Genomic DNA, 20,824 nt, shown 5'->3' with positions numbered 1-20,824 from the left:
AGGTAATAAATTATCATTTTACACTAATAACACCTCAATTATTTATCATCTTTTATGCATTTTTATCATCATTTTCTTCTTGACGGATTAATATTCCACCACCCTATCATTCAATCACTTCAGAATCATCCAAATCATACATTGAATCCTTCCACTTCTTTTTTCTCATTGAAGGGATGTTTCATTTTTATTTTATTTTGTTTTATTAACCTGGATATCCAACCCGCTATGCGAACCGATTAATTTCAAGACGATTATCCGTTTAGCGGGTAGTCTGGAGTCACCGCATTTGAACATTTGTAGCGACAAGGGAATTTTTATTCCTTACTTAGATTCGAACCTGGGACCTCCACGCACTTTTGACATTTGGAGTCCAAGTTCAAACCAATCTGACACCACCATTGTGGTTAGGATGTTTCGTTTTTGACGACTTTAATAAACTTATAATTTTATCAGTTAAATTATACAGATATATTTAATTATGATTTAATACTGAACTCTTGACTTGTTTTTTTTTCTAAGAAGCTACTAGGGATCAAAACGATACCGAAATTTTTTAGGACACAAAGTGAGGACCGAATACCAAGCCGAATGTACCGATTAGGTACTAGTTTGGTTTCGGTATCAGGGCAGGAAATTCGGTGTCAGTACCACCTAGGACTGAAAATTTTGAAGTTAATGAAGAAACAATCAAAACCAAATCGCAGAAGTTCAAGAATGGAAGATGTTCAATGTATCAAAAACCAATCTTAAAAGTTCAACAATCTTCGGTACTTTTTTTCTTTTTTTCCTTTTTTGGTCGTTTATCGCCTCTTCAAATCTCCGTATTGCAAAAAAAAACCAAGAAAGAAAGATAATGCTTAATATTAACAACAATCAAGAAACAACCAAATGGTCTTTGGTCTAGCGGTATGTGAGTCATTGGCCTCCTATGAGGTCAAGGGTTCAAATCTCACCAAATGTAAGGAGAGTGTGTGAGTTTATTTGTTTTATTTGTCGTATATAAATATTATATTCTTAAAAAAACCAATCAACAAACACATAAGTTAATACTAACATAGGGGTTTTTTTACCCAAATGTTTACCTGGTAAGTGCTTACCAATAGAAGTCAACACTATAAGTGCTTACCTGGGTAAGAGTCGTCATCCTCCCTTACTGGATAAGACTCTTCATCATTTTCATCACTCTTACCTGGTAAGATTCCTGGTCTTTCTCATGTTCATCCGATGAGAAAATTTATGCGTTAAGTACTAAGCACTTTACCAAGTAAGTGTTTAGTAAACGGCCCCATAATAGACATTACCTTTTGCAATGTCGTTGTCCTTTAATACATCATCACGGTCATCTACAAATTGGTTTTCTCGACTTTCTCACCCAATCTTGGGTGCAAACCACAGTCTCAACCATGAAAGGTGACAAATTTGTTCTATATTGGTATAGTACACGACCGCTCATGCAAAGCGTCGACTCAGATACTACGGTGTAAATTTGTATTGCCAAAATATCTAACAAAAATACAAGATTCAATAAAGAATAATATTGTAAAACATAAACAATGATAACGTAAAACGTAAATAATAATTTACCTCTGGGGGGAGACGGGTTTTCTGTTATGTGCGGTTTTTTGAATTCAAATGTAAAAGGTATGAATTCATTTAGGAATAGATGATCAGTTAGAAGATAGAGATGGAATTGGAATAGTCAAAATGCCCCTTGAGTTTCCTGGTCCAGTACCGTGTTTTCGGTGTAATCATGGTACCGAATACCGAAACCCGAAATTCACGGATTATTGAGACCGAATACTGGAACTCCCATTAAGAAAAAAATGGAACCTCCAAACTTCGTTGACCTTCCGGCAATGGGCAGGCGTCAACCTGACCCAAAGGGAAGGGCCTTTCCGTCTGTTTGATAAGGATTGAGTGACATTTACCGAATCGAATATGAGAATTCAGTATCGGGTTCAGAACAATTGTTTTAGAATATATATTTAATTTAAATAAAAGTAAACTGTAATTTTGGTCCCTTAGGTTTTGTGAAATATTTGAAAGTGGGACCTGAACTTTGAAAAGTTTAGAAGACATCCTTATGATTCTCATTTTGTTCTAAAAACGGTCCCTGGTCACTAACTTCATTAACATCTCCGTTAGAGTGAGGAGCGGTTTAATTTTTTTTACCTATTTTTTAAAATATCTTTAAAAAATATAAATATATAATTTATATATTATTCCTTAAACTACATATTATATTTTTTAAATTCATATACCACATTTATATATTGTTTATACTATTATTATATATATACATATATTATATAAATTAACAAACAATATATCAATTAATATATAAATTTAAAAAACAATAATAAATTAAGGAAATATAATATATATAATTTAAAAAACAATATATCAATTAATATATAAATTTAAAAAATACATATTTAAATTAATATATAAATTTAAAAAACAATATATCAATTAATATATAAATTTAAAAAATACATATTATAATTTCTAGATTAATCAAAGTTCAGGTCCCACTTCAAATATTTTGTTAAACTTCGGGGTTGTTTGGTAGTTGTTGAATGATTTGGTGCAAAATGATTAAGTGGTCAGAATGATTAAGATGCTTTCATGATACAATGCAAAATGAAATATAATTGTTTACAATGAAATTAAGACGTTGAATGGTTAAGGGGGGCCCAAGATACATCAGGAGATTTTAGAATTATTAAGAGACAGATTTTTTTTTATCAAACAAGATTCACCTTTTAACGATTCAAATGTTATATTTTAATGAAATCATTAAGAAGTAAACAAACAACCCATTTATAAACCAAAATTATAATTTACTATAATAATAATAATAATAATAATAATAATAATAATAATAATAATAATAATAATAAAAAATCAAAATTGTTTCAATGGGTATATACGTTCATACCACCACAAAGAGTAGTAACCTCACAATCTCATATACTTCAAACACGTTTAAAATACCTTTAATCATTTCGATTTTTCGTTGACTTTTATTTAATTTGGTTAAATCGAATAACAGACGTAGGGATCATTTGAGACCAGTTTGTTTTCGCGAAATTCGTAATACCATTTTTTTACATTTGAAATTTCATAACAAAATGCTTTGAAGGTAACATTCACAGGTTTTTGCTATGAAAGTTTGGCTTTTTTTTTAATCTTTACAACATTTTGCTGTGAAAGTTTGGCTTTTTTTTTATCTTTACAACATTTTGCTATGAAGTTTCAAGTATACAAAAGTAGTCTCACGAAAACAGGCTGGCCTCACGTGAACCCAACCCTCGGATAACATATTCTACTTATATTTTATATATTTCATTTTTTTAAAAATTAAAGCCAAATAAACATTATACTGTTATTATTTTAACGTATTTTATTGTTATATGACGTTTTTTTCTTGATGGTTGATTTTGTTTTGTGTTATGTTTTTTAACTGATGTAATCCATCGCATTTCAATTGCTAGATATCGGTTTTTGGTAGGTCATTATTTTTACTTGATACAAGTCAGACGTTGAGTATAAATGTATGATTCAATTATATATTTAGAAGTAACGGCTAGTGGATTTGGGAAATTTATTGAACGGAAGTTATGAATTCTTATTCGGTTTAACCAGTTATCGAACCGAATAACCAAAAAACCGACCAAACCGGACTTTTTTTGATCAAATTACTCGAAAATGGTCGAGTAAGCAAGCGATCATTCTAATCCCACAAAACGGTAATAATTAATCTCAAGTAGGAAAAAACCATATAAAATTTTAACGACAGTTGGGTAATATGAAGCAAAATATAAGAGAGGTAAATCACGTATCCCACGACAGTTGGGTAATATGAAGCAAAATATAAGGGGCCGTTTACCAAACATTTACCCGGTAAGCGCTTACCGGTAAAATTTAACACTGTCATTTACTTATCGGGTAAGATTTTAGTCCACTAAAACAGTATCATATGCAACAATTTACCCAGTAAGCGCTTACCGTGATAAGAGTCGTCGCCCTCACTTACCGTGTAAGACTCTTGATCCTTGTCTCGTTCTTACCAGGTAAGATTCTTGGTCTTTACTATATTCATCCGGTAAGATAATATGACTTAATGTTCACTTACCTGAGTAAGTGTTTGGTAAACGAACCATAAAACAAATTATAGAAAAATGAAGCAAAAGCATAATAAAGTGAAGGAGGTCAACAAACTTGCTCATGCTTCAAGCAATGGTTGGTTTGGTGACACTTCTCCATTTTTATATTTGGGCACTAAAAAATGAGTTCATTAGATAGATAAGTCTTGGAACTAAAGAAAATCGTTGGATCGTAAAAATCGGTTAAACCAAATTAAATAGGATCGTTTTTTTTGCAGTTCAGAGGGTTTAACAGTGTCATTTGGCAGTTTAACCGACCTGACTGCGTATTTACACATACATATATTACTATAACTTTTCAGTATAATTCATAGTTATATACTTATATTTATGCTTTTGAGTTCATAATTTCATGATTTTGATTTAAAGATGATGATCAAGTAATGTTTTGCTTGCATTTTTTAAGTTGGTTTAGTTAATAGTTTAAAGCCCGTTACAAGGCCAGAACTGTGTAGACGGATCAAACCAGACCGTGTTTTTGTGGTTCAATTTGGTTGTCGTTGTCACTTCAGGCAAAACCTACTGGTAAAGTTATTCATTTGTCACTGGTTCGAGTCCTACAATGCCATTGGGGATTTCCTTGGCTGTTCTCTAGACACCTGGATTAGCCGAGGTGAACACAAGCTGGACCGGACACCCACGATTAACAAAGAAAAGGATATTCATTTGTGTGAGCCACGGTTACATTCTCGACCACAAAAAAACAAAGAGCCACGGTGCAGTTATTTCGCACTTGGCTAATGACGGAATAAACTTACTTTTAAGACCCTATTTGTTAACATAAGTAGTTCTCTCGAACAAGATTGAATTAGAAACAGTTATCAACTAAATAGTTGTTTGATTGTTTGTCCATTAACTCTGTTATAGATTAAGCTGTTTGAATGGAATAAACTAAGTTGTTTGCTTGTTGAGCTAAATAAATTGTTTGAATAACAAAAATGACTATTTTACCCCTCCGTCTAAATTGAATGTTGTTTGTACCTTTATATTGATGCCGCATAGAGACGACTTGAAGAGGGGCTTGGTTTTTTGGGTGGGTGTAAAGAGTGAGCGGAGGAGGCAATGACGAGGATGCAATCACCATTATAACAAGCGATGGAGAGAGCAGGGAGGAATACGGGTCGATTTAAGAGAGTGGCATGAGATGGAATTTCATGGCTTAATAGATGCAACCAAGGTCACACGGTTGAGTGAATAAGCTACTGGCTTACCCAATAAGCCACAACCAAACACTCTTATATGGATTAGCGAATAAACCATACAAGTTATTCAGCTCATTAAGCCAATACCAAACAACATTAAAGGTTTGTATGTTAGCAGCTTAATAGGCTTAATGGAACTCACAGCTTATACAGTCAGTTATACATGACTGTTTGGTATTGGCTTGATGATATAGAGAGTGGCTTATTCAGTAAGCTTTTAAGAGGAGTTTTATGCAGAAAGCCAAGTTTTTCCCAAAATTCCCCGTCTCAATTAAAAAACACACTCCTTCCATTTATATAAAAAAAAACCTTCCGACACAAAAACCTTCTCAATCTATACAAACAGATTAATACACACACAGCTTTATCCATACAGGACTTGATGGAAAACCAACCAAATAACAAAAAAAGATGCATACTGCTATGGTTAAAAGATTTTCTATGGAGTTGCTTCTCCTCAAATGGTTTACACAAAAAGCAAGATGTGTGTGTGTGTGTGTGTGTGTGAGAGAGAGAGAGAGGAAGAGATTTTAAGCAAAAGCAATGGAGGGTACAAAAGGGAATTGAAGTTGGAGAATGCAACAAATATAGAAAGATCAAGTGTGGTGGTATTAGACAACCAACTGCAGGTGCAAAAATTGAAAACAAAATGAAGAACTTAGCAACCATTGGAAGTGGTGCATCTGTGGATGAAAATGATGAAGAAGAGATTTCAAAGCTCGCTTTTGCGTCGTTTCAGGCCAGAGAAGAAGAGATCGAGAAGAAGAAAATGCAGGTCAAGGAGAAGGTCGAGTTGAAACTCGGCCGAGCAGAAGAAGAAACCAGACGTTTGGCTCAAGTTTGGGAAGTAAGCCACCACGAAACTAACATTCTTGTGAAAATACAAAAACAAACACTACATTTTGCAAGAATGAGGTTTCGAATTTAAACAATTTCCCATAATTTTTGCAACATTTCTCATTCTTGCAAACTATATAGCATTATTTTCGGCATTTCAGTATAAATGATGGTCGGGGTTGGGTTCCGGTGAGAATGAAAGTTATGGTGAGAAGAGTAAGAAGGGATCTCCACTAACTAGATACACTAGATCAATTCTCATCTAAAGCACAATTCATGGGTTGTTTTGGGATTAAAAGTGATCAAAGGTCCAAATCTCTTCTTACACTTCTCACCTTAACTCCTATTCTCACACGATCCTTCATCATGATGGTAGATGGTTCAAAGAGTCGAGCATTCCTATTAAATCACAAATATGAAACATAATGTGTTTCGATTATCTAAAGATCTCTTGTTCTACGTCTATAAAAACATATCAGGAGCTTGAAGTTTTGACGGATCCAATGAGGAAAGAAGTAGCAACAGTACGAAAGAAGATAGATGTGGCTAACCGTGAGGTGAGATCACTGGGACAAAGCTGCCAGAAGAAGGTAAGAACTTATGTCGGGCCCGCCTTCATTGGTATATCTATAATCAACAGTAAAAAACATCAATATGGATAATGTCACATGAAAACAGGAGAAAGAATATAAAGAAGCAATGGAGGCTTTCCATCAAAAGAACAACGAAAAGAATCAACTAACCGCCACGTTAGTGGAGGTAAATCCAATAACGAATTCCCTAAGTCCCACCAACACTTTCAAGTTAATTTTAGCAATTTAGAGGGAGGTTAAGGGGAAAAACCCCAAAAAATGAAAAACTGAGAAACACTCTGATAACCATTCATGTGGACAGTATGCACATGTGCATACACATAAGTGGAGCTGTTTCTTTGTTTTTATGTAACATGTGCATGCCGGACAAATTGCTACAAGTTACTTGTATGCATGTGTGCATACCGTCCGGATGAAAGGTTACAAGGATGTTCCTCAATTTTTCATTTTTTTGCGGTTTTCCTCTAAACCTGACCCTAGCAATTTATTATGATTTTTTTGTTCTCATTTCACAATTGATGTTGTCGTTTACATTTTCCAGTTGGTGAAAGAAAGTGAGCAAGTCAGGATGAAGAAACTAGAGGAACTCAGCAAGAACATAGATCCTTCATGCTGATTATCTACATTTTACGAATGATATGAATTGACTTATCTCATTTATCTTCTCTGCTCACAATTTTATCTTGTCTAATAAGTGAAATTTGTTAAGCCTTCAATGTTTCTGTCTTCCTACATAAATGATTCAGTTATGATTCACGATTTGAGAATTTTTCTTCATAGATTACTTGATTGTATGCCTCATGCAATCCGTTGATCAGTTTTACATTCGTGGGATTGTTAAAATGCAGTAGAAAAGAAGCAATTCTAAAAGCAAGAAACGATAATGCATTGCTATATGAGAAAAAGTGAACTCTGCTTTAAACACTTTGATAAGACGGTTAAAGGAAACTCACAAAGCAATTTGGAAAATTGTTCTATACAGATCCCTTAATGTCCTTAATCCAGAGGAAGCTGTTTGTACTCTGTTAACAGATTCGGGATATCGCTCATGCGTAGCTGAATGTTGAAACGAGATCAAGTCAAAACATTACAAGTATGAAGACACACAAAAGATATGTCGTAGAAAATTCACCCTTCATCAAATACGACTTAAAAGGAGTAGCAATAACAAGGTCTTTGATGCTCAAAGTAGTCCTAAATTATGTCATCGATTTGGAAATTTTGATTTTGTAAAGGGGTTCAATTTGTTTAAAGATAACAATCACTTTCCGTTCACTTACAAGAAAAAAACAGAAACAGGTTCTGGTAAAAAAAAGAGGAGAATGGGAGAGAAGAGATTTATAATGCTCAAGATAAATAGCTTCATAAAGTATAGCATCCAGAGAGTGGAAAAGAAATAAGTTGAATAAAATCTAATCTACGCATGCATTACCTGAGAAGCGTTTGTAATGTGAAAAAACCGATAAGTATCCTTCTCTGAGAAGCCAGATTCGGCAGACTGTAAATTAGATCCAAATTCCGCTCTGCCATAGTTAAAAGGTTTACTTATAATTAACACATGTACAGATGAAACCAGCCACCAAATTAAAAAATAAGCATAAAGTTCATGCGCACAAGTTCACAATTTAAATGATATGTAATGATTGATAACAGGGTTCTCTGGTGGGAGATGGCTAATATTTGGAGCGAGTAAATTGCTGTATCTTTCGTTCTCTCTTCAGAATAACTTCCCTTTATAATACGACAGTAGGCACTAGCAGTTACCTTCCTTTCGTATGTTAACTCCTATTCATAATGAACTCAATCAGATGCTGCTATGGAATTCTTTCTATGATGTCTATCTGCTCTCAATCTCTCATCCCTTGATACTTGCCAGCCAGAAATCATTCACCTTTTTCTTTGAGGAGCGCTCAATTAACCAAGATGAAGAAGCTGATGCATTTCCCCAGGAAGAAAAGACGGTTCTTCCACCTAGCAAACTCAATGTAGTTTATCCTCGAAACCCTTGTCAAATTTTGAAAAATAGGTGTTGTGTATGGGCAACAGAGCTAAACATGATCACACGTGTTGGACTTGGCAGGATACCCACCTCAGGGCAAAACAACATGCCCACTTTCAGTTGAACAAGACCAAAATCTATTGGGGTTTTAGTCTTTTCGCTTGAGGAAACCCTCCTACATGATTCCCAAACCCGCTCCCCCTCCCCATAATCCACCTCTCACTCTTTTCTAAACAACCACTCCTGTAATTCCACCAGAAACTTCTCCAGTAACATCAGCAACCTATAACCTATGATACTTCAATCCAAAAATCCTCGAATTTGATACTTCTCAAATTGGAACTTCAAATATCAATGATAACTACATGGGGAGATTGCAGGTTAGGGCATAGAAAAAAGGAACAATCAAAGGAAATTGCAGCCTTCTGGATAGGAACTGGCCAATCCATGGGTGCACCTTGAAGTTGCATTTGCTGTATATCAAGGGTTGTAAAACCTCCAGGGGGACAGACTAGTTCATCAAAATTCTCTTGTTCTATCTATGTTGTGTGTGCACCACGTTGAAAGAGAGAGATAAAGATGGAGCATGAATTGATATGTAGAAGAAGTAGGGAGAGCAGCATTCCCTTTGTTTCTTCGATTGGATGCACAGACTTAAGGATCAAATGTGAGATTTTTGGAACTTCTATCAGAACTACAATTATAAATAACGGGTTTTTTTCCTATTTGAGCAAAACTCAGTGAAATCTTTGAATTATATTCAAACCCTTCTTTTAAATGCATGACAGATTTTATGTTATCCCAGCTTGACTTGGTAAAGGTTTATGTGAATGAGACGACTATTGTTTTAACAGGATTAAATCTATAAACTTGGTCAGATGATTTTAATGCAACTTCTCATCATTCTCAGTTCACATAGTCGTGGAAGAAATGATGATCAAAGCCACCAGCATAACATCACAAGAACATGGTGGTGCTAGTTGTCAAGAGGGATAATAACTTCAAATTTTCCATTTCCTATCACGATCAAGCCTAGCTTATTTGAAAGCACAGCCACCCTCTAAATCAGTAAATGAAGGATGAATATATGCAGGTTCATAGCAAGGGTAAAGTTTTAACCAGTTCAACTCAGTCAATCTGAAAAGATAATGGCTTGGTTGGTTTGATCCAGTTGATCTAGTCATACCTATTCAAATAACCTCATTCAAACTTCAAAATCAGAACCCATGCCTATTCATGTTAAATATTCATAACTTATCATGAGACAGCTGTTGAACGGAAGACCATAGATCTTAGACTACTTCAAGCTAGTTGGTGCAACTAGTAGAATTGTATCCTTACAAATGATGACGACTAATCAGGCGTTGGTAGTCACGCAGCAACAGGCCGATCTCCTTCAGAGGTATTGATTTTGGGGTCGAGTTCCGCCAATGCTCACGGAGTGCTTGAGCTGCCTGCATTAGTCACATGTTCCAGTTGCTTAAGCTTAATGTCTACACATGTGTGTATTACAAACAGACGAAGGTCAAAAAATGCAAATTGCCAACATATTTAACCTCTTTATTACTAAATGTTCTATTCCTAATCATTCTTGATGCTAGTTCAAGAAATTCTTTATCTTCAGATTCATGAACAATTTGAAGACCATGACCAGAAAATGAAACAGAAATATCAAATCTCTTTTGTAGCTCGGAGATGGCTGATCCTTCCTCGTGGTTTTCCTGAAAGCACAATGGAAAGCCAAACTAAGTGCTGCTTTTTACATCCGAACTTCCTAATTGAGAGTTTATAACATCATTTTGTAAAACCCAAAAGCATGTTTTATTAAGCATGAATCAGAAGATGGATATACATCAAAGCTAATATATTAAAACCTTTGTTTCGGATCGGAAGTCATTAGCCATGGATGCATCTTGACTTTCATGAATTACTTTTGATGGAGATGCAGACAATCGATTTGAAATAGGATCATCTACGAGTTCAAGCATAAAATCCATCTCAGGTCAGCTCCTTATCAAAGTTGATCAAGTACATGAAACATATTAACACTTAAATGATCCTTGAGAACTTGGATTTCTGTAATCAAAAAACTTTATTACATATTCTGCTTTTGTCCATATTAAATCAAAATAATGTCTTTAACAAAAATTTGAAGATCTGCATGCACCCAATTTGGATTAAACTAAAAACTAAAGTTGAAATTGTAGAAAGTCTTCCACCAGAACACAGTTCCAACCAAACAATAACTGGAGTAATGACAAACATTTTAGCGACTCCCAAAGAGCTAAACTCATCGGTAGATAATAAATATATCTGGTTGAAAGAAGGTCATTTGCAACCCCTCAAAGTGTAAAACAACACACTACTTCGAAATATAAAACATCACAGGAAGAAAGCTAACCAATACCTTCTGGAACTAACCACCATAAATCACCATAAGTCACTTTCCCATCAAAGCCACCAAATAACAGATAACGTGAGCCAATACATGTCATGGAGTGATAAGCACGCGCAGAAGGAGCTTCAATGTTAGTTGCAAGGCGTCTCCACTGCACAGACACTGATAATAAAAACAATAACCCAACAGACCACAAAATTAATGCATATATTATTTTTTTAAGTAGTCATGATGTAATGCAATAAGCCTAAATCGTGTTAATCAGATCTCTATAGATGATCCATGCCCATAGGTAGCTGACTGAAAACTGCTGCCAGCTCATTAAAGACCATTGATTGGCTAACGGATGAATTTACACAGCCTATCAACCCCGATAGCACATAGGGGTGGTTTGGGGGATTTTCATTAAGGCTTGTATGGACAAGATTGTCTGTATAGATTGATAAAGTTTTTGTTTAGGAGGATTTTTCATAGACGAAAGGAGCGTATTTTTTAACTGCGAGGGGTATATTTGAATTTTTTTGGCTTTTTGCATAAAGCTCCACCTAGAAGCTTACTGTATAAGCCACTGTCTATATCATTAAGCAACTGCCAAATAGTCATGTATAGCTGACAGAATAAGCTGCAAGTCTCATTAAGCTGCTAACAAACAGGCCCATAGTTTGGTCCGCTGTAATAAGGGCCACATAGGATGAAGTAACCTTATTGTAGAGGTTTATTGATGGCTAGAGGCAAGGTTTTAAAAGACGGAAACTCGAGGTGAGGCGTTTTTCCTTAGTTACCACGAGGCATAAGCCTCCAGGCATGAGCCTCAACAGTACATATATAAACTAATCAGAAAATTAAAAACCATCCCACTTAGACAAGCTGTCGATTTTCGTGATCCCTTTTTTGGTTCGGTTCTAACCCACTAAATAGCACTTTTGGAAGCCTATCCCACACATAAGCCCCTGCTATGTCCACTTAGTAGGCACTACATGTTTGTGTGGGAAATGCCTTCCACACAAACTATCTATCATGTGGGATTCCAACGATTAGATCTGAGACACACACAAAAGGTAGGGTAGGTCAGGCTACAAAAAAAATGAGGGAAGCCCTTAGAAAACCACTTGAAATAATCATCTCCAACATAATCCTTTAGATGCATGGGAAGATAGTCCCCAAGAGCTCACACTAGGGAGCAGATAAAGATTGAAAACCAGTGACTAAGGAAAAGTGAAGCTAGACAGATTTAACCAATTTAAGTACAATATAGTGCGGGAATCCCACTTCGGTTAGTCATGGACCAAATCCACCCGTATATATGTAGGATTCTCCTAGCTCTAAGGGCTCTTTTAGAGAGAGAATCAAGGGGTTCCACATATTCTAACATGGTGTCTAGCACCTCTTGGGGGTCACCACACAATCTAGCCTAGTCTGCGTTCAAGGGGAGTGTTGGAGTCCCACATTGGCTAGTCATGGACCAAACCCACCTGTATATATGTTGGATTCTCCCCTCTGTCTATAGGGCTCTTTCTGGAACTTGTTTCTCTTCCAAGACATCTCATGGCTTGGTTTTTGCTCCTTTATTTCTTGCTGTTATTGTATAAGTCAATATGTGAACTGCCATTTATTTTCTTTGGCTTTTGAAGTTTATGTTTAGCTGCTATATCCATTATGGAAAAAAAATAGAAACATCTTCAACCTTTTAATTTGTCTTTAGTCTAAAATCAGGAACTGTGCCTGGAGAAAATTTGGTCAAAGCCAGTCCAAACAAAGAGAGCTTTGAAAGATTTGACCAATTACATAGTCCTACCAGAAAAGCAGCGACATGTTATCCCAGCCAGACATGACAAGGACAGGACCACTGATAGAAGTCCTGACTTGTAAGATGTTTAAAGGAACAATGAAATGCCAGATAGATCTAGATCCACGAAAGCAGCCAAAGCAAAGCAAAGGAAATAGATACTTGAGAATATGTCGAGCATCTTATGTGAAAACCACTCACCCCTGTCTAAAACAACACAGTCATTGTAATAAACATCGTAGCGACTCAACCAACCCCCAGTTCCATGGCCTCCGAACATGAGAAGCTGAAAAATATACAATTTGTTAAGAACCATGTTAGTAAAGTTTGAAATTTAAAGAATATTAGTTATATTCAATTTATTAGCATGCAGCCAAAGGTGACTCCCTAAGATGTTCACTAGAAACATAGATGCGTCTTGTGTAGCTTTATTGTACGTAATATAGATCATGAGATAATGTTTTCTTGTCAAAAGCAAAAATGTGCAACTTATGATAGTAAACCTGCATTGATTCTAGATTCAAAGCTATGTTTCAGTAATGCTATAAAGTTTAATAAGGGTGTGGTGTGTAATATATGAACATCAGGACAGTGATTCAGAAAGGTGGAGAAAATCAATGGTTATGTCTGAATCTGCATTCTCATGTAACTGGACTTTTCTCATGTGGTGTGTCATGTGCTCAATCAAGGTATCACTTATGAAAAGTCTAGTTACACAAGAATGCAGATTCAGACATAACCATTGGTTTTCTCCACCTACGGAAATCTAGTTTTCATAATTGATTTGCATGTAAAGCTTGAGTGCCAACTGCCACGGATCTGGCCTGTTTTTTCATTATTATACGAGTCACCTACAATCCACTGATTATGGATCATCAAGCTAATATGAACTCACCAGCCACCATCCTCAATAAATTTTTCAAAATGTTTATTCAAACGCGTAATGGAACATACCTCTGTTTCTCTAATAGTTGTCCCTTGAATAAGCAGCCTTGCTAAAGTAGCCCATTTTTTGTTTCTTAATTCTTATCCTACCTTAATTCTAAATACAAAAATATTTTAGTTCAGCATACATTTTGAGACCATTTTTATTGTGAAGGTTATGATAGTCTATGAAGGAATTAATGGATTGTCTTTAATAGATGTTATTTGTGAACAAGCAAAAATAGAAGCAAGAGAATCATTAGGCAAGGAATGAAAAAAAATTATGGCCTGAGAGAAGAGAATGGCACTAACATAGTGGCCTCCAGAAGTAACAGTATGGCCACAGCGGGAAGAAGGAGCTTGGCCAGGGAGCTTCAGTTGGGTCCATCCAGGAGCTTCATTATCTTCCTTGCACAAGCAATTCAGAAAGAAACTAATTAGTTAGAGTAAAAGCATTAATATGCTTGGAAAGCTTATTTTACTCAAAATTAGCAAATTTACACTTGAACCAAGTATACACTGATACACAAAAATGCTAATTAATTAGAACTGGAGAAAAAGAAAAAAAAGATATGCAGGGTTAATATTTAACAACCACATATATTTCCTAGTAGTTGAAGTCCTCACTAGAGATGACAAAACCTTACTGAAGAACACCTCAAAGAGGCCAATCAATTATCTTATGAGCTTCAGGAACTACTGTATATCAGGCTAAAACTACATGTTAAGATATGCATCAAACTTATGGGCCCACATTACTGTTTACTCTCTTGTAGGGTAGTGAAGTGCCACCACCTTTTTTGGGGTCCACCGGCTGCAACAGGAGTTTGGTACTTGCATCATCAAGGTTACACCATATGCAAACCTCTTACTGGTAGGGTGTGAAACCTTGACCTTCATTATTATTCTTTTTGCCTCAAAAGTTTTTTCCACGGCTCACCAGATACCATTTTCCCAACTTAGTTTTCACATAAATTTTCATGTGTTCATTATTTCTATTCGTCTCAGCATGTTGCCTTCAGTATGTTTTGGTGCCTGATTCTGGAGTCGGGATGTGATATACAGATTTGATTTAAGTGCAAAAGAAAACATGTATGAATTGTGTATAAGTGTAATCACAGGTTGATTTTTAAATATTAGCTTAAGCATCCACATTTGCACTTTGATATAAGTGTGACGATACTTGTTGCAAACTTTAGTCGACCATTCCTTATGCAACCTAGAAAGTTTTCAAAAGAGGGCAAAGTCATCAAATGTGACGGCAGATATACCTTCCTCAATGAGACCCTTCAACGCCCATAAATCACCCATGATTGGTCCTCCGCCTCCTGAAAAAATTGACAGAAACACCATCCATATCATACAGAATCCCAGAAATAAATAAACAGTTGACAGAAGTTAATATTAAGATCATACTATCACTCTCAACACTGTATTTATGCCCAGCATCACCGCCCACAGTGGATCAATTTTGGGTTTTCCATTGAATTGTGCTGCACATCTTACTTTTTTCTCCCTCCTGAATATATCAGTTTTCCCATCTATTTTGTAGTAGATTAATGCATTTGTGATTTGTCTTCAAGAAGCAAATGTAACATAATCTTAAGATGCACTCATATTGATTGCAACTATTTTGGATGTAATAAGAAAATATTTTCTTTTCAATCATAGGCAATGCACATCAAGAAGAGGATGAGATGCAAATACTTCTTTTATCAATCACATGTAAATCCACAAGCTGCAATTATGCGGGTGGATGTTAACTGTGGCCCACAAGTCGATCAAGCAAATTACAGATGTTGTATGTGTTATATCTCTTAATTAAAACAACAACAAAAAACGCATTCTACTTTTAAATGATTGATATCACTTTATTTAAGCTCAAGTTTTCCCCTTGTACCCCTGATAATATATTTTAATATCCTGGTCTACAATTTGATCTACTGTTGTGTATGTACTGATATACACATCTGGTCCACAGACAAAGTTCTCACACTCGAATTTGAGTCAGCTGCAAAGTCTAGAAATAAATGAATTACAAAACAAGAGAAATACAGGCTGCTTGGCATCTGTTGTTGGAAACTCGTGCTGACGAACTTCATGTGAAGGATGGTAGGGCACGATGTTAAAAGTGTAAAAGGTCATGATACTGCTATTCTCTTAAGGAAAGGGGTATGTAGTAGGTCAAGTCAAAAGAATGTTTATAGATTACGACACCAACCTACATGGTTCCTAAACACCACCAGTAGTTATCCTAGTATGAAGTAAATAAAAGAAAATAAGGAATTTAATACATAGCTCAAATGGAAAAAGGAAAGGGAGATATTATTGCAAGCCAGGGTTGTTAATTCTATTGTCTAATTACATGTATCTCATGCTTGTTTAAAGAAAAAGCTTTAAACAAGGCTAGATAAGCTGATCACTGTGTGTAAGAATATTTATTTTTCAAGTTCCAAGATATCCACTGATACATAGTAAAATATTGGAATACATCAGGGAGGAGTGTTCAAAATTGTAATATACTTCAGTCATCAATTATAGTTAAAAGAATCAAACGTCAACTGGAGAGAAATTAATAGATAAAATGGTATGCAAGGGCGGAAGATATATCTCACCTCTGCCACCATATACAAGCAATCGCTTCTCAACCATAGTGGCTGTATGGCCGCACCGTGGTGGTGGCAATGTTCCTGTAACTGCTAACTCTGTCCACTCCAGTGAGACTGTTTAAAAAGCATAAAGTATATCTTAATGAGTCAATATAATCATCATAATAGTAACATGTGACTGAAAGAAAAAGGACAAGATTTGCAAGGGAAAACTTTACTTGTATCCAAGACAAATACATCGGACAACCACTTCTTACCATCCCAGCCTCCATACCTATGGTAAGCATGCAAGTGCCATTGATATTAGCATCTACATATGGCGTAAAAGAGAGAGCGAACGACAAGAACTAAGAAGCAACTAGGGAGTAATGGGTGTAGCAATTCTGACATTACTATTTTATGGTTCCCAATAGCTGAAGCAGCTGCAAAATCTCTTGGCGAAGGTAAATCACCGAAACTGGTAAGCTCCGACCATTGCCATATGTCTGAACATGGAATTCAAAGCAAACGGAAAACTTGTCACGAAATTTGGAGATCTTCAGAGAAAAATGAACTGCAAATGATAGTTGATGAGTAAAAAGCTTTGTGGTTCAAATACTTCACCAGTGTCTAGGACCCAAAAGTCTCCCAACCTGCAGGTTGAGTATCTTTGTCAATAACTTGTGAGTAAGCAGTTGAAATATTGGCCAAAAGCACTGTTATTAACCATAGGTTGATCGTTGAACAACCTCTTGGTACCAAGTCTCCCACCAAAAACGAACATATGACAATCGATTGAAATGGCAATATGAAATGCTCGAGGACTGGGCCCCGTTTGCCCTTCTGAACCACTACCAGTGCACTCAGGCTGAAACCATAGCTTATTCTCTGAAACATTAAAAGAAAGAAATTTAAAACAAACAATTTTACTGGTCCACTATTTGACAGTGCATCCACAACTATCAAACAAATTTTAATGCAGCCTCAAGTCCACAAACCAAAATTTCTCAGAAAACCTTCTTACCCATTTCATTATTTTATTTGTCTATTGTTGTAATAAGAGCTTCCATGCTTCAAATTCATATAAATTTTAAGTTGCATGCCAACATATTGACAATCACAGATATAAAGCCAGATTATGCCCCCGAACACTTATGATATGTTATGAACATATACTCAATGCCATCACAAGATGAACTTCATATGTATTTGCAATACACTTGCCATATCATTTTTCCAGTATAAAAAATCATGCATCATATAAATCATATCAATTGCATTTAACTGATGTACTTAAAAATCCCACTCTTTGCAAGTTCCACGACAGGACTACTACATGCATGATGCATCTGAAATCAGCATTACAACTGATGTCTAGCATTAGTCTTTTCCCTTGTCACGTGATAAACAACATTACAATAATTTATCTGTTGATGACAAAAATCATGGTATAGAAGTCTATTGGCTAAGAAACCAGCATTTTTTGTTGGTTACAAAAAACGAGTAAATATTATATCCAGTTTCAATGTTCATACCAAGTTCACCATAAGCATGTTATCAATTGTACTATGATTTAATGAATTTCATAACTTAATTCCTCATCTGCTGAGGCTCATAAAACAGTATCTTTATGGTAATATCTGACGTTTTTATAAAAGTTACAATGCTAATGAAAACTACTAAAAGTCTTTTAGCTTGACCAGGGAAATCTCTTATTAGAAACCAATATTGTTAACATTAGAAGGTGAATAACAGCAAACTTGACACTCAAAAAGTGAATGCATTAGCTAAATAACCTAACATCTTTGCACCATAAATCTTCAAGATACAACTCCCCCAAGTACTCCATCTGAATACAGAAACAGGGTGCCACTTCAGTTTTAGTTTCTTTCATAAAAGAGTTACACTGCTAATTAAACTATGACTTCCCCATTTCACCATGGGTTATACAAAAGCAACAGGCTTATTGATGGACATGGCGAGATTTTGGCAGGGTATAACAATAAGCATAACAATATTACCAAAATTCACAAGTCAAACATTTCACATTTGTATCCTTTTTCCTTTCCCATACGAAAGGTGTATATATCAACTATACATAAAGCAGATGACTATTAATCTGCCATGAAACATACAGACTACTGGCAACATCCAATTACACAAAATTTGGAGTACTGATTTACAAATGAAAATTTGAGAATTAAGCATGATGATAACCATGAACTCAACATTGAAAATCAATAGATTGACTCTGTCTAAAAAAATTCGTTAATTTGTGGATAATTAAATCAATAATCAAAGAAAAGAAATACCGATGTCATATACAGAGATGTCATTGAGGAATTTCTTATCTACAAGACCACCAAACACTATGATCTTTGACTTCCCAATATTGACTGCGGTGTGGCCACTGCGATCATGAACAAAATACACGATTCAGCTTCAATAAATTCATCCAAACAAGAAGAAAACCTTGATATCATAGAATTTGAAGAACAGATTGATGGTTTTACCTTCGAGGTTGAGGATGAGGTCCACCAAAATCACTCGGTGAGGCTCGAACCCAGTAATGCATTGCTGCGTTGCTCCTCTGTCTATCGGAGATCCGGAAAATTTCGAGAATCGGGGCTTGAACCGGGTTTTATACAACTACAAGATCGTATTAATCTATGAAACCGAGTCAACTCATTACAAGTATATTTATATTTATTTTATTTTTAAAAAATTAATTAATTTTTAGTCAAAAGTTTAAACGAGAAGAGTAGAGAACTCAAAAATCGTCAAATTATATATAAAATCATATATGATTTGAATAAACGGCAAATGTAAAGGTCTGCAGTGACCTGGCCCGACCTTAGGTTGTAGTCAAAATCATGTGAATCACATGCGATTTTACACCTATGCTGTTAATTGTGACGATATCTCAGATAGCAGATATTAGCAAAATAGCGGAGGTCAGATTGCGGTAGCGCAATTGACCGCAATTTTGACCGGTATTTAGGGTCAATTGCGTTCGATGTTAGCGTTACTTTTTGGAGAGGTTGGGACTTTATTTTCAGTCTCTGTTTTTAGATAGTTATGCTTTATTTCAGTCTTTCTTTTTTTGGGCTTTATTTCCGGCCTCTATTTTTTAGCCTAAACGAATAAGTGATCATACTAGATGATGGTGACGCTAAATCTATTGCTTACAATTAGCTCGTTTTTTAATATTTTTCCTATTTTACAACTGATATGTTTATGTAGGCATATTATATATAATTCTAAGAAATATTATACGAACTGCCATACTGTTGTACCACTGCTATAACCGTTATTTCAAATATCGGTCCCGACCGCAATTTTGTATTTTCACCACTATAACAGTATAGTTTTACATGTGAATTTGGTATAAAATCACATGTAATTTGATTGTTTTCGTGTTATCTTATTTAGTAATTGTTCTCGTTTGAACCCAACCCGTATATGTGTTTCAAAACCAAAAATTCTATAAAGGGTCACACAGTTGAGGGTTAATAATGTTTTCAACGTCATGTTTATAGGTTAAAAAAGATGACAGATGAGTTATTAGAATCTGGAAAAACCTTTTTGCTTACATTTTATTCACAAATACAATGACTTCACGAAAACATTCGTTATGCCATTTCTTTTAGAAGTGTATAATATTTATATACGTCAAATGCAATAAATAAACTCACACACCCTCTTCATCCTTGGTGAGGTTTAAACCCTGACCTCCTAGGAGACCAAGGACTACGTTACCGCTAGACCAAATGCCCTTTCGGTTCGTTCTGCCATTTTGTTAGATGACCATTTTGTAATGTAATGATTATAAAAACACATGTATGTATTTTGCTATAATTATATGTGTAGAGATGGGTTCAAGCGAGTAAATCACAATTTTATGAAAACGCAAGAACACCGTTTACTATAATCAATCACATGTCAAACCAATAAGCAAACGTTGTTAAGATATCCTGTGTACCATATAACTAATAACCAAAGGAAAGTCAAACAGATACAATTAATGGTAATCATTGAAAATGAAAGTGTTTGTTGGGTTTTTCCAAACACACACACATAATATATAACTAATAACCAAATGATTTTTCATGAGACCCGTAAGACTAATTCTTAATCATTGGATTAGATCTACAATATGACAATTTGAACATTCATAAATGCCACGAGACTTTCTCAATAATTACAAAATTACTATCGTGCAACTTTAAATCATTAGCTTATAAAGTTGATCAATGAACATAAACTGGTTTTACAGGTCTCATGAAAAACTTTTGGTCTTACGTGAACCCAAATATATATATATA

General features: G+C 35.2%; 2 protein-coding genes across 3 annotated transcripts; one reads left to right on the top strand and one right to left on the bottom strand.

Moving 5' to 3' along the window:
• The first annotated feature begins 5,963 nt into the window (after nucleotides 1-5,963).
• Nucleotides 5,964-7,580, top strand: LOC112509753. Its single transcript, XM_025114872.1, has 4 exons — nucleotides 5,964-6,221; nucleotides 6,691-6,801; nucleotides 6,890-6,970; nucleotides 7,346-7,580. Exons 1-4 carry the CDS (start codon nucleotides 6,024-6,026, stop codon nucleotides 7,418-7,420), a joined length of 465 nt encoding a protein of 154 aa, XP_024970640.1. The 5' UTR covers nucleotides 5,964-6,023; the 3' UTR covers nucleotides 7,421-7,580.
• Nucleotides 6,671-19,102, bottom strand: LOC112509751 (rab9 effector protein with kelch motifs). 2 transcript variants are annotated; one of them, XM_025114870.1, is made up of 17 exons: nucleotides 19,013-19,102; nucleotides 18,812-18,909; nucleotides 17,249-17,387; nucleotides 17,124-17,152; nucleotides 16,909-17,005; nucleotides 16,739-16,794; nucleotides 16,527-16,634; nucleotides 15,183-15,239; nucleotides 14,224-14,315; nucleotides 13,189-13,273; nucleotides 11,211-11,363; nucleotides 10,678-10,775; nucleotides 10,360-10,524; nucleotides 10,145-10,257; nucleotides 8,237-8,327; nucleotides 7,758-7,860; nucleotides 6,671-6,838 (listed from the first exon to the last, which is right to left on the bottom strand). In XM_025114870.1, the coding sequence occupies exons 1-16, from the start codon at nucleotides 19,072-19,074 to the stop codon at nucleotides 7,801-7,803; spliced, it is 1,503 nt and encodes a 500-aa protein (XP_024970638.1). In that variant the 5' UTR covers nucleotides 19,075-19,102; the 3' UTR covers nucleotides 6,671-6,838; nucleotides 7,758-7,800. The 2 variants fall into 2 exon arrangements, with proteins under 2 accessions (XP_024970638.1, XP_024970639.1); XM_025114871.1 differs by lacking the exon at nucleotides 7,758-7,860.
• Nucleotides 19,103-20,824: the final 1,722 nt, after the last annotated feature.

This window comes from Cynara cardunculus, assembly GCF_001531365.2.
Source record: "Cynara cardunculus var. scolymus isolate 2C chromosome LG 3, CcrdV1, whole genome shotgun sequence".
Classification (NCBI taxonomy): Eukaryota; Viridiplantae; Streptophyta; class Magnoliopsida; order Asterales; family Asteraceae; genus Cynara; species Cynara cardunculus.
This window is presented reverse-complemented; position numbering and strand designations above follow the sequence as displayed.